The 13,640-nt window shown below is 43.1% G+C and overlaps 1 protein-coding gene across 4 annotated transcripts in view; it reads left to right on the top strand.

The window, feature by feature from the left end:
- Positions 1–13,640, top strand: part of EVI5 (ecotropic viral integration site 5) — a 936,315-nt gene that overhangs the window by 155,724 nt on the left and 766,951 nt on the right. For all 4 annotated transcript variants that reach the window (XM_078646330.1, XM_078646331.1, XM_078646332.1 and 1 more), the window contains exon 2: positions 11,265–11,494. In XM_078646330.1, coding sequence (XP_078502456.1) covers positions 11,346–11,494 — 149 coding nt within the window. In that variant the 5' untranslated portion in view covers positions 11,265–11,345. The remainder of the gene's footprint in view (positions 1–11,264; positions 11,495–13,640) is intronic.

Genomic DNA, 13,640 nt, shown 5'->3' with positions numbered 1-13,640 from the left:
ACAAGGGGAAACCTTGCCTCGTGCCTCTCTTGATAGCAAATGCCTCAGACATGGTTCCATTGACTCTTACTCTAGCATTAGGTCTGGTATAGTTGCGCCATATCCATTTCTTGAAGCGGGAGCCTATTCCCAATTTATCCAGTGTATTGTGTAGAAACCGTCTGTGTATTCTGTCGAATGTAATTATAAGCGCCGCGGTTGACACAAGATGTTTTTTGTCATTTAAGTGTAATAACAGTTTTGTTTTGTCATTACAGTTTCGCTCTGGGATTAACCCTATTTGGTCTCGGGCTAGAAGTCCTTGCATGTACAGGTGTAGTGTGATAGCCAGAATGCTTGTAAAGAGTTTAGCATCAACATTGGGCAGCGAAATTGGGCAGTAGGAGGCACAAGAGGTCTGATCCCTGCCTCGCTTCTAGATCACACACCTAGTGTCTGTGAGTGTGCCTGTGTCTCTGACTGAGTTAAACAGTCGGATGAGGATGGGCTCCAGTGTGGAGCCAAATTTTGTTAAGAAGGTCTTGGGAAATACTTTAAGCCCTGCTGCCTTGCCTGGCTGGAGTTTCAAAATGGCTGCGATGAATTTTTCTGCTTGGATAACTGCTTCTAGGTATTGTGATTTTGGAGGGGAGTAGGCTTGTGCTGTGAGCTTTAGAAAGGTATGCAAGTGCATCTGCCTCATCTATCTCTTCCGCCGTGTGGTGTGGAGTGTAGTATAGAAGTGTTTAAATGCATTTGCCCTGTCTGTAGTAATACTCTGGTTATCTCTCTACTTTAATTCTAAAATTCTGCTTTAATGAATTTTAGCACTTAACGTACAAGCAGGGAAATGTCACGCTTTATTGCCTACCGTGTAGAATTTTTATCTAGGGCGTACAAGTGCATATTAAGGTATGTCATAGTCTTGTGCTTTTGAGTTGTTTCCTTGTTAGTGTCGATTTTCTCAAGATTCTATGCGCCTCTGGATGCCCCTCGAGTATGTCGCAATCTGCATGTGTAAGGAGTTGGCTGATGGGGTCCCTGATATTGCTCCCGATGCTCATTAGGAGCTTATAGGGTGGCCAGCGTGAACGTGTATGTGCCTAGGGATACTTGGAGTGCTAACAGTCTTCCTGGGATCTCTGCCTGGACTCAGAGGACTTGCCCCCGGAATTTGTGTGTAAGGAGAATGTCCACCCCAGCCTTTTTGCTGGGCTCTGAGGAGTGTTAGACCTGGCTTTTTCAGCGAGTTTACCCCCAGACCTTTTGCTTTTTGGCCCCTTGTTTTTGACCTTGTTTTTGTTGGTTTTAGGACTCTGGGCACTTTATCACTGAATAGCAGAGGTAAAAATACATTGGGCTTTCCATGTAAATTGTGTTTACTGATTCGTGTTTCCATGATTGGCTTATTTGATTTACTACTAAGTCCCTAGTACAGTGCACCGTGTGTGCCCAGGGCCTGTAAATAGAATGCTGCTAGTGGGCCTGTATCACTGATTGTGGCCCCCTCACAGGCAGCCTTTCAAAGGTGTCTCAGACCTGCCACTGCAGTGTCTGCATGCAGATTTTACTGCCATGTCGACCTGGCAAGTGCACCCACTTGCCAGACCCAAGCCTTCCCTTTTCTTACATGTAAAGCACCCCTCAGGTAGGCCCAAGGTACCCCCATGGGCTGTGTGCAGTGTATGTTAAAGGTAAGACATGTACCGGTGTGGTTTAAACGTCCTGATAGACTGTGTATTTCGTTTTTTACTATTGCAAGGCTATCTGTCCCATAGGCTGACCTGGGAGTTGCTTTGTAACATCTTAAAAGCCCAACTTTCCATTGGGACAGAATGGAGAAATTGAGTTTAGGCTTCCTGAACTCAGGATTTAAAAATACATCTTTTAGTAAATATGATTTTGATATACTTTTAGAAAGTGGGTATTTTCTTGTCTAACCATCTATGTATGTAAGACTGACAGGGGCTGGTTTGTGCATTCACTTTAGACCGACACGGGGGGGATGGGGGTGCGGCGAGGGTTGAGTTGCTTCCTGCTTTTCTTGGGTGACTCATAGCCAGACTGAATAGACCTGGCTGCATTTAGAGAAGTGGGAGGAGTTGTTGCTTGTATCCTGAATGGACTGTCTGTCTTCCACAACATCTCCACCCCCTGAGCCAGGCACACCTGTAATATGTTTGCCAGTGGAACTTTGTTTGTGCCAACTTTAAAGCAAAATGTTGTATAAATATTGGGGCTCTGACTTAAGAACTTTGAATTACTGCTGGGCTAAGGAACCTGCCAGGACGAAGAGCTGAAAGAGCTATGAGGAGAGACTACCACTTTGCTGTGCGTTTTGCGGGGAGGGCCTTCAGTTGCTGTTCTGTCTTGGGCATGGAAAGTAATGGACTGTCCATTCGGCATACTCACTATCTTCAAGGGCTTGATGTAAATCTTGCCTCCTGTTGGAATTCTCAGGGAAATCAAAGACTTCAACATCTTCTGGAACTGGATGTTTCTGCTGCCACTGAACAAAAAGGAAACCCGACACAGTCCACTACGTCGCTGCCGGCTCCATGACCTGAAGATACCACAGAGGGCACCACCGCACGTCGCACTGCAACCCTGGTCTCACCCCCACGATCCGCGGCTTGAACTGTGACCTGTAGGCACCGCACTTTGTACCGCCTCACTTCACACCTCTGCCCTGGTTTCCCAGACGATGCCCTGATGCCGTCACCACAACGCTGCTTGCACCGTGACCTGTGGGCACTGCTCCTAAAGAACACAGAGCACCGTCCCGCTTCGCATCACAGCCCTGGTCTCACCGCCACCACAGCTCCAAGTTGACATAGACGCCGCTGCTTGCAACGTGGTTTACCAGCACTGCTCGTAAGTTGTATGACGCACTGCCCCGTTCCTAACCACAGCCTTAGCCTGCCAGTGTCGTCCTCTCAAGATTGTCAACCGACGCCGCTACCTACATCGTGACCTAGTGACCTCGCTCACTGTATTGCCCCGTTTCACACCGCTTCCTTGGGTCTACTGGCGACAGCGCTTCAGCAATTACAACACCGCTGCTTGAACTGTGACCTTTCAGCACCACAACGAGCACAGCCCCGATTCGCACCTCAGCCCTGGTCCCACCGACGCCACTGGATGACCATCACCGAGCCGCTGCCTGCACTGTGACCTGAGGGCACCGCATGTCGCAGCTGCGACACTGGCACTACTGATTTCAAACTCAAGGAGTTTCACCTGCAACACGTGTGACTTCAAGGGCCCGATGACTCCTGCATTGACTTCCGTAACTACTGCCTGCTGGCCCCGCTCCTCCAGAGCTCACCTCGCAAGGTCTGACGCCCTGCATCTCCAAAGGTACTGTTTTACGGGTCCCTGCGACACAGTAGCTGGCCTGTGACGCATATTGGGATTTGTTGGTCACAATGCTGTGATAGCCCCGGGCGGAGCTATTGACTTCAAGGAACTATATACAAAGTGTTTGACGTACCATTTTATATAATCTTTTTCTGTGTTGAGTGGGACCCCTGTATTTCTAATGTTCAAGTGGCAGGACCTACTTTCCAGGTCTACCAGATGTTTATAGTGAAAGATTCTGCTCCAGGAGTTATGATAAGGCATATGCAGTAATACAAAATCCTCTTCTACTATATATATATATATATATATATATATCTATCCTACTGGCTGTCGCCAGTAGGTAGTTATAGTTAGGATTGGCTACCATAGGAAATCCGCAACATTCTATTGGGAATAACTCTGGCGCCGCTTGAGGAATTTGTGTGTAATTTTCCAAAATATTGGCCAGCTCCGCTCCTTCCCTGGAAGTTTCGGGGGGATTCGTGAAGTGGGGGCTGAGAAAAAAGGGGGCTCCCAAAACGTGTTTTCCCCATGTTAATTTCCATAGGACGGTCTGACAAGTCTACAGCCCGAACCGCTGAACGGAATTACGCCAAACTTGGCCAAATTGTAGGGACTGGTACGCAGATGTGCCTTTGCTATATTTGCTGAAAATTGCTCCAGTGGCTTTTTGAAAATTAACTTCAAAAACACATATATATCTATAGGCGCGCTCGGAGCGCTCACAGGTGCGCGTACCGGGGAGCACACCTGGCGCGTTACGGGAGTGCGCGAGCGGAAAGCTGATTGGCTGTCGGGTGTCTGTCAACATTCTAAACAGTCCGGAGAGTGCGCCATCTTGTGTCTCGGTAGAATCGAGATACAAGAGGTGAAAAAGAAAGGGGGATATAATTAAAAGGGGGCAGAGTAGACACACCCTGACCCCCTAGGTTTTCTGAGGGGGGCCTAGAAGGACCCTGAAGGGCAAAAAAACTTTTTTTTTTTTTTAAATTCGCGGGGTAAGCGCTGGGTGCGTTCCCATGTGCGCGATCCGGTACGCGCACCCTGAGCGCACCACAGGGAAAAACAGTGTGAAAAATTATAGTAAAAAAATAATTTAGAGTGCTTAGAGGTAGGGTAGCTCTGAAAAGATGTTATGTGGGTGTTTTTTGTACCTACCAGTAGGTACCAATGCAGAGTCTTATATTCAAGAGGAAAACTCTATTCCCCTCATCTGTAAAATGCACACCATCTCTCCTATAGATGTCTTGCATGTTGTAACGCAAGTTGTTGTGGTAAATGGAACCCATACCATAGTCTCTGAGGAAAGCAGAAACAGATTTATTCACATGTTTCCTTGCTTTCTCAATCTGTGGACAAAATTGGTTGGACCAGTTCCATTTTTGCCTTTGGCATATATTAGAAAATACCAAGGCAGTTTTTGGAAAAAGTGACATCAATTGCCCAAAGATGTCCTTTAATGGTATCAATTGGTGACTTCTCAATCCTCTCTGTCCAATCCATACAATATCCACATTTGGTAAATCAAGGTTGTAAATACCTTTGTTAGCTGCGTATTTTTGACTCCAGTGGACAAAGCTATGACCCACAAACCAGACTTTTGGCATCTTGAAGGTAGATGTGCTTGTATTCAGATGAGTTGTGGAAATGAAATGGCAGTTTGAAAGTAGGAGTTATGTAAAAAAGTGGTTGTTATTCAGTGCACTTGAAAAACAAAAAATGATTGGTGCTTTCTTAACATTCTCCACTGAAAACTAGGGTGCATGCTTTTGTTTTTTGAAAGAAGTCATTTCAATGGTTGAGGAAAAGTCATTTCAAGAAACATTGCACATGATTAGCTGGTACATTGAGTGGTCAAACACCCTTGCTGCTTTTTTTGTTGTTGCAACATAGTATGATGAAATTCTGAACTGTGTGTTGGGTGAGGAGGGAGTTACCATGGTAACAGGGGAATGAGCACTGGGGGGGATGGGTGAATGTTATGTGACTTTCAAAGTGTTCAAAAGTACAACCAATTAAAATGTGCAGTTTCTTACTCCACTTCATTAACTCCTTCTCTTACTCCTTCTGCCCTCTTACTTCTAGACTCCCCTTCCCTCATTCTCTCTCTGTTAGCCTCATTCTCTCCGTCCCCTTAGTCTCTCACTCCTTTTCTATCACGCTCACTCCCTATAACTCAGCCATACTCCTACACTCACCTTCTTTCAGACCTTTTCCTTTACTTTCCTTCCTCTGTCTTCCCATCCTTTGCTCCTTCACTCTTTTCCCTTCCCTTACTCCCCTTACTCCATTTCAGTAACTCCTTCTCTCAATCCCTCTGTCCTCTAACTTACTCACTCCCCTTTTCTCACTCTCTCTCTGTTACCCACATTCTCTCCGTCCTCTTAGTCTCTCACTCCTTTTCTATCACGCTCACTCCCTATAACTGAGCCATACTCCCACACTCACCTTCTTTCAGACCTTCTCCTTCACTTTCCTTCCTCTCACTTCTCTTTCTTTGCACCTTCACTGTTTTCCCTTCCCTTACTCTCCTTACTCCACTTCACTAATTCCTTCTCTTACTCCGTCTGTCCTCTTACTTCTACATCCCCCTTCCCTCATTATCTCTCTGTTAGCCTCATTCTCTCCGTCCCTTAAGTCTCTCACTCCTCTTCTGTCACGCTCACTCCCTATAACTCAGCCATACTCCTACACTCACCTTCTTTCAGACCTTTTCCTTTACTTTCCTTCCTCTGTCTTCCCATCCTTTGCTCCTTCACTCTTTTCCCTTCCCTTACTCCCCTTACTCCATTTCAGTAACTCCTTCTCTCAATCCCTCTGTCCTCTAACTTACTCACTCCCCTTTTCTCACTCTCTCTCTGTTACCCACATTCTCTCCGTCCTCTTAGTCTCTCACTCCTTTTCTATCACGCTCACTCCCTATAACTGAGCCATACTCCCACACTCACCTTCTTTCAGACCTTCTCCTTCACTTTCCTTCCTCTCACTTCTCTTTCTTTGCACCTTCACTGTTTTCCCTTCCCTTACTCTCCTTACTCCACTTCACTAATTCCTTCTCTTACTCCGTCTGTCCTCTTACTTCTACACCCCCCTTCCCTCATTATCTCTCTGTTAGCCTCATTCTCTCCGTCCCTTAAGTCTCTCACTCCTCTTCTGTCACGCTCACTCCCTATAACTCAGCCATACTCCCACACTCACCTTCTTTCAGACCTTAACCTTTATTTTCCTTCCTGTCTCTTTCCTTCTTTTGCTCCTTCACACTTTTCTCTTCCCTTACTCTCCTTACTCCACTTCACTAACTCCTTCTCTTACTCCCTCTGTCCTCTTAGTTCTACACTCCCCTTCCCTCTTTCTCTCTCTGTTAGCCTCATTCTCTCTGACCCCTTAGTCTGTTACTCCTCTTCTATCACGCTCACTCACTATAACACAGCCACACTCCCTCACTTATGTTTCTTTCCTCTCTCACTCAGGGCCTCATTTATGAGAAATGGCGCATCGCTGCGTGAAAGCAGCGATGCGTCACTTCTCAGTGCGCTCTCCTTGCGACATTCCTGATGCGTCATATTTAATGTACGACGCATCATGTCGCAAGGAGTTACAGATACGTCAGTATTTCTGACGTACCTGTAAGCGCAAAAGTGACGCATTGCTGGAGTGTGTCACAAAAGTGACGCAACTCCAGCAATGCATCCTTTCACATGGGGCAAGCCCCATGTGAAAGGGCCTGCGTCAGTCTTACGCCTGCTGTGAGGCAGGTGCAAGATTTTGACGCAACGGTGTCTCATAGATTTCACTGCGTCACTTCTACGACCCTTCCTTGCGTCAATACGCCCCCTTTGCATACATTATACCTGGCGCAGGTATAATGTGGCGCACCTTGTTGAGTCATATTTACAAAGTGACGCATCTACATAGATGCGTCACTTTGTAAATATGACTCAACAAGGTGCAGTTTTTACACCACTGGTGCGTCACAAAAAAATGACGCACCGGCGGCGTAAAAGTGACGCATGGCCTCATAAATGAGGCCCTCAGTCTTCTACTCTCACTTTTTCTTTCACTTTCTCTGTCTCTTCACTCCCTTACTCACCTTGTCTCACACTCACTTGTCTTTATCCAGTCTGTATCTCCACTCTTTCCTAAACATCACTTCTCTTTTCTTACCCTTCCACCCCCCGTTCCTTTACTACATTTTCTTCACTTATCCTCGTTCCCCATGTTCACTCTCCTTCTCCTCACTCTCCTTCCTCACACTCACCTTCTTTCAGTCCCCCTACTTCACTTCCCTTCTCCTCTCGTCCCTTTCTTTGCTTTCTCACTCATTTTCCACTCCACTTCAGTTACTCTTTTTCATTTTTTAAGAATACAGCTCTTTTTTGAGAATTGGAGGTAGTTCTAAAAAGAACTTTTTTTTTTTCTTCTTTTTTCGTTTTTTTCTCAACAAAAACAAAAACAGGAAATGGGAAACTGCTCAACAGGAGCAAAAAAAAATAATCAAAATTAGGTCTGGGGACGGCAGTGGTGGTTCTCTATTGCTCGAACAATGTTCATAATACTTTGTTCCCCGTAACAAAGTAGTGCATCACAATGTTTGCATTTGATTGTGGCCTCATTAAAAACAGGCTGAATATTTGGGATCAGCTGTTCTGGTCGCCCCCTCACCGATGCAGTTGCTCCTCCAGTTGAAGTAGAAGCACCATCCCTTGGAGCCTCTCGTGCCAGAGCCCTGACACTCTACCGGGTATAGTTCTGGGGGTGCCTCCTCTGGACGTGCCGAATCATAGTTGAATTCCCAAAACTGTACTTCCTTCTGGGGTCTCCTCGGGAAAGTAAAGTTTTGCAGATCTTACACTCCACCTTTGGAGCATTTACTTTTTTAAGTCCCTCAGGTATAGAATTTTTTTTCCAAATAAAATGTTCTTTCACCTTCGGCTGAGGAGGCTCTTCATCAATGAAACCATCTGACTCCTCACTGCTGCTGGATGCTCTGGCAGCCATTCTATCCACAAATTGTTAGCACAGAAAAAAAGAGGTCTTGCTCTCACCAAGGTGAAAGAAGAAGTGAAGGAAAAGGATGGGGTTTTCATCAGTTGTAAAAAAACAAAACTGTTAACAACCAATGAAAAGTTATTTTAAGGTCACATGACTTGACACGCTTACGCTGCGCGCACCGGAGCGCTTCCGGGGGTGCTTACGCGGCGCAAACGTAGGCGCTTCCGGGGGCGCTTACGCGGCGCGCCTTAGTGACGTTTTGGTAGCTTTACGGAAATGCTAAATCATTTTCATTCGGAAAATCAAAAATACTACTTTTATAAGTATGGTACTGAATGTCTTGCATTATTATTTAGTTTTCATACATATTTTTTTTTACGACCGCAGAAATAGCGCTCTTGCCGCGCTCTCGGGAGAGCTTACCGATGCGCGCACTTTGAGCGCTCCAAGACAAAATGATACGGGTAAGCCTACCGGTGCGCGCACCCTGAGCGCACCAGGAAAAAATGATTAAAAAAAAATATATACATTGAACAAATATTTTTTTAAAAATAAATAAATATAATTAATAGTTATAAATAACAACTAATAAAAAAAAAATCGTGGGTTACAAAGTCGATATACAAAGGAATTACCCTTTAAAAAAACTATGAAATTCACTGAAAAAAACCATAGGTTTCACAAACGTTATAGTTGGGAATTAGCATTTAAAAAACCTTTGAAATTCGCTAAAAAAATCATAGGTTTCACAATCGTTATAGTTGGGAATTAGCATTTTAAAAAACCATTGAAATTCACTGAAAAAACCATAGGTTTCACACTCGTTATAGTTCGGAATTAGCATTTAAAAAACCTTTGAAATTCACTGAAAAAACCATAGGTTTCACACCAGTTCTAGTTCGCTGAACATTTTACTCATACAAAACAATTGAAATTCCCACGTTATAGTTAGTTGGACTCACTATAACTCGCGCGCCCGCAATCCACTGCTGATGATGTCACATATTACATCATTCATGACATGGTCAGTGACATCCCTGATGACATCCCTGATGACATCTCAAATGACATCATTGATGACATCACTGATGACATCATCCATGTGATAATACGATGCACCTCCTCACACCCTAATCTAACCTTTGATACACCCAGTGTTAAATACAAACTACCATTCCTGAAATTATTGACACACCAATACCAGTAACTACATACGCACTCACTGATTTCTAGGTCTACACACACATCCACTCATTCACCCATACAATCACTCATACATACAGTCACTCATCAATAGAACACTATCATATCCACTCATACACCTATACAGACACTCACACGCTGACACTCATCCACAGAGTTACTCACACACCTAGTCAGTTATGCAAAGAATCAATCACACTCCCATTTCCTCAACTACACAGTTATACACACTAAACCTTACTTATTCAAACATATACTAACACATACTTACTCTCTTTTACAATCACTGATACAAGTACACATTGATCCATACAGTCACTTACGCAATCACAGGCTCTCATGTATAGTCATTTATATATGCCAACTCTCACATGCACTGTGTTTTACATATGTACTTACTTGGAAATGGAGCACTGAGATAGCCATTCACTCACCAACACACCCATGCTCACAGTCAACCACCCATACAGCTCTTTCCACATGCACTCTTGAACCCATATACCAAGTGAATCAACTGCTCACACATATATGCACAGAGTCACACACCTCCCAGCCACCCACACACACACTCACCCTCACATACAAATACTTGGGCAACCAATCAATAACCCATATAGCCACTCATATAGCTACTGATCAACACATGCAGCAGCTTACACAACAACAGACATACTGATGCACACATTCAGACAGTTTAGTCACTAACCAATGCATTCAGTAAGACACATTTAATCACTCACTCATACAGTCAGTTACGCACCTACTATATCCTTCATCCAGACACTCATACATCCACTCATTCTTCAATATATAAAACATATTTTTACTTTTCAGAAACAAACATTCACTGGATGATGTCATCAGTGATGTCATCAGTGATGTCACTGACCATGTCATGAATGATGTAATATGTGACCTCATCATCAGCAGTGGATTGCGGGCGCGCGAGTTATAGTGAGTCCAACTAACTATAACGTGGGAATTTCAATGGTTTTGTATGAGTAAAATGTTCAGCTAACTATAACTGGTGTGAAACCTATGGTTTTTTCAGTGAATTTCAAAGGTTTTTTAAATGCTAATTCCTAACTATAACAAGTGTGAAACCTATGGGCTTTTCAGTGAATATGAATATATATATATATATATATATATATATATATATATATATATATATATATATATATAATTATTTAGTAATGTGGAGCCCAACAATTTGCTAATTGGAAGGAGGCCCGAGGTAAGATTTATTTCCAAGTAAATCTCTGAGCATCTGAGTCACTGGCCTCGCCTGCCATCATAGGCACTCTGTGATCCAAATAGCCTTGAGATTTGTGGAGCTTGTGATGCAGGGGACCTCAGTGTTCTAAAATACTATTTAAAATGTTGATTCTTGACAAAGATCAGGTGATTAGGTAAATGATTTTGATTATCAGACGTTTATGTAGAACATATATATGTGTGTGACTTGCTGTTGTTGAAATGTCGATCTAGTTGGTAAATGCAATTTTCCCGTGTTCATTAAAGCTTTACAAGTGGTTGCTTTTTTTTTGAAAGATTTAAAACTTGCAGACTTTGTAAAGCCTAACACAGCAGGGCGGTATATGTTCTTTCAGAAATTTGACTACACCGGAGCATTTGACTTTTTTTCAGTATCATACTCTCCTCACATTAGCAGTGTGTATTGCTTGGTTTGTTTTGTACTTTAAAGTGCATTTCTTTGCTTATAGGTGGCGACAGACAAGGTTACAGAAAAGTTGAGTTCTACTCTCTCATGGGTGAAGAACACAGTATCGCATACTGTCAGTCAAATGGCCAGTCAGGTGGCAAGTCCACCTGCTTCATTACACACTACATCCTCGTCTACCACTCAGTCGACACCAGCAGTTTCTCCATCTTCCCCATCACAGCTGAGTCCAGATGAAGTTGAGCTTTTAGCAAAATTAGAGGAGCAAAATAGGTAAGTTAAAAATAATGTTGTGTTTATTTACTGATTCTAGAACCCAATTATTTTTATTGTGTAAAGTACACGTGTTAAAAGTCATTCATCCTGCTTTGTGCACAGATGCTCAAATTATTTTTTGTTTAAGTTTTAAAGCTTGTTTCCTTTAGCACTGTCAATCCATTATCTAGTTGAACACGTGTATGGTATGGCTCCAATAAATAGTTTCATGTGCTTTTCATAAAGCAGATTTATCACCATATGAAATGTTAATTGATTTCATGCACCTTCTTCGATATAGAGAGACACAACTCACAACATCAATGTTTTGAATATTTGTTCTGCAGAATGCAGATACACAGTACAAATGACCATTCCCTATCTAGTAGTTTTTCTTGGGCAGACCCTAAGTGGAGCATAGCGCTTCTCTTTATGACATTCAACTTAGATCCTCTATTAAACATAGTTCAAAGTATTATACTCACTTCCAGTGTAACCCTCTGCTCTACTCTGATTTTATGGTTATTGCCATTGGCTTAGTCAGATAGGCCAGTATTTATGTTGAGGACTTTCTAACATTTTGACATGAATGTTACAGGTTTTTATTGGTTTGCCAGAGGGTGTTTCTGGTCTGGAATAATACACGTCTGTTTCTTATTTTGTTTGATTCGTGATATACTACTTCTTTGCAAAGATATGGACTAGTTTCTATAGAGCCATTTTGTAGTTGATTACGTACAGCCCGTGTCCTACAACAGGTAAGAAGTTGAGTGGTGAGCCACCCTTGTTTAAAGACAAAGTTGCAGGAAGGGTACTGGCAGAAGCAGTAATTGCGGGATTTTAGGCAGATCCTGGAATATTGCAAAAGAGACCCAAGTGACAGAGTTGATTGGAAAGAATGCCTGGGTGAGGGATAGTGAGGCATATTAGTAACTTAGCCAAAGGGTAAATACATAATCATAACCCATTCAAGGAGCATACCAAAGACAGCAAATTTGGGCCGACCCATGACAGACATGTGGACCAGTTAACGCTACTTATATGGGGGAGACAATTGAGAAGAATTAAACCGGACCGGATTAGATATAACTTTTGGTGGGAGGGAATGTGAGAGCACTGACTAAAATCTAAAACATGATGGGAAAGGCTGCCTAGCAGCCTAAGGGGCTGTTTGGCGGCCTTAACGGTTCATGCAAGTGACCTATTGCAGCTCTCTAGATATAAACACTGCTCAGGAGTCTTGCACATAACAAACTGAGGAACGCTCAAACCAACAGAGTCGACTGCAGTAAGAGGAGAATGGGAAATCGAGGCAATTAAGCAAAGGCTGTAATACTGTGCTTGGCTCATTTAAACAACACATTTAAGACGATATGAGAGATTCTCGTACAACTAAATTTCACCATCATCAGTAGATGCAGTTGTTCCATAACACTGCTCAGGCTACATTGCAATGCAGATTTACTAAAAGGCTAGAGCTAAATTCCACAACAATGAAAAAATACAGTGAATATTATAGAGATCAAACACTAGAGGAAAGAGAAAAATGCTTGGTGTCTCGATGTGAATTGAAGCAGGCATAAAAGACAAACTGTTGGAATAGATCAAACCAGTAAAAAAAGAGTTGGCAAAAGACTAGCTAAACCACCGCTTGGAAACAGGCAATATTGGTTTAGAAGGTTGAGAACTTCTACCTAATTCACCAATAAGCTAGTTTACTTGATTGAGATAAACAGGGCCTTGGGATCAAACTGTACATCCACCAAGTATAGGAGATATGTCTACTACGATCTTTAGGTATTTGAATAATATCACCAACAAAGAGTAACCCCTTCCCTGCCAGGATGGCTGTTCAATTGAAAGCTTGAGCACTTCCACAAATTTTTCTACTGACCTTGTTTGACAAGAAAAGGGTTAGGGTAAGAAGATAATGCGTTTCTAAGAAAGAATGAGACTTTTTTCTGTCTGGCATCTCTGGAGAGGTATGAGGTGCCATCTGGAACTACTACAGTGGCATAAGAAAGAGAGAAACCATAAATGTCTTTCTTCAACATGCTTATTTTCTAGGTGGTAGGGAAGGGCAGATGGAGTATGGACAAGTGGAACCTGGATGAAACCTTGCTGGTACACCCACATCTAGGCAAAGTTGCAAGGCTGATTCCTA

Source organism: Lissotriton helveticus, chromosome 1_1 (genome assembly GCF_964261635.1).
Source record: "Lissotriton helveticus chromosome 1_1, aLisHel1.1, whole genome shotgun sequence".
In the NCBI taxonomy this organism is placed as follows: Eukaryota; Metazoa; Chordata; class Amphibia; order Caudata; family Salamandridae; genus Lissotriton; species Lissotriton helveticus.
Note: the sequence above shows the minus strand (reverse complement) of the source record. Positions and strands in the feature narration are given on the sequence as shown.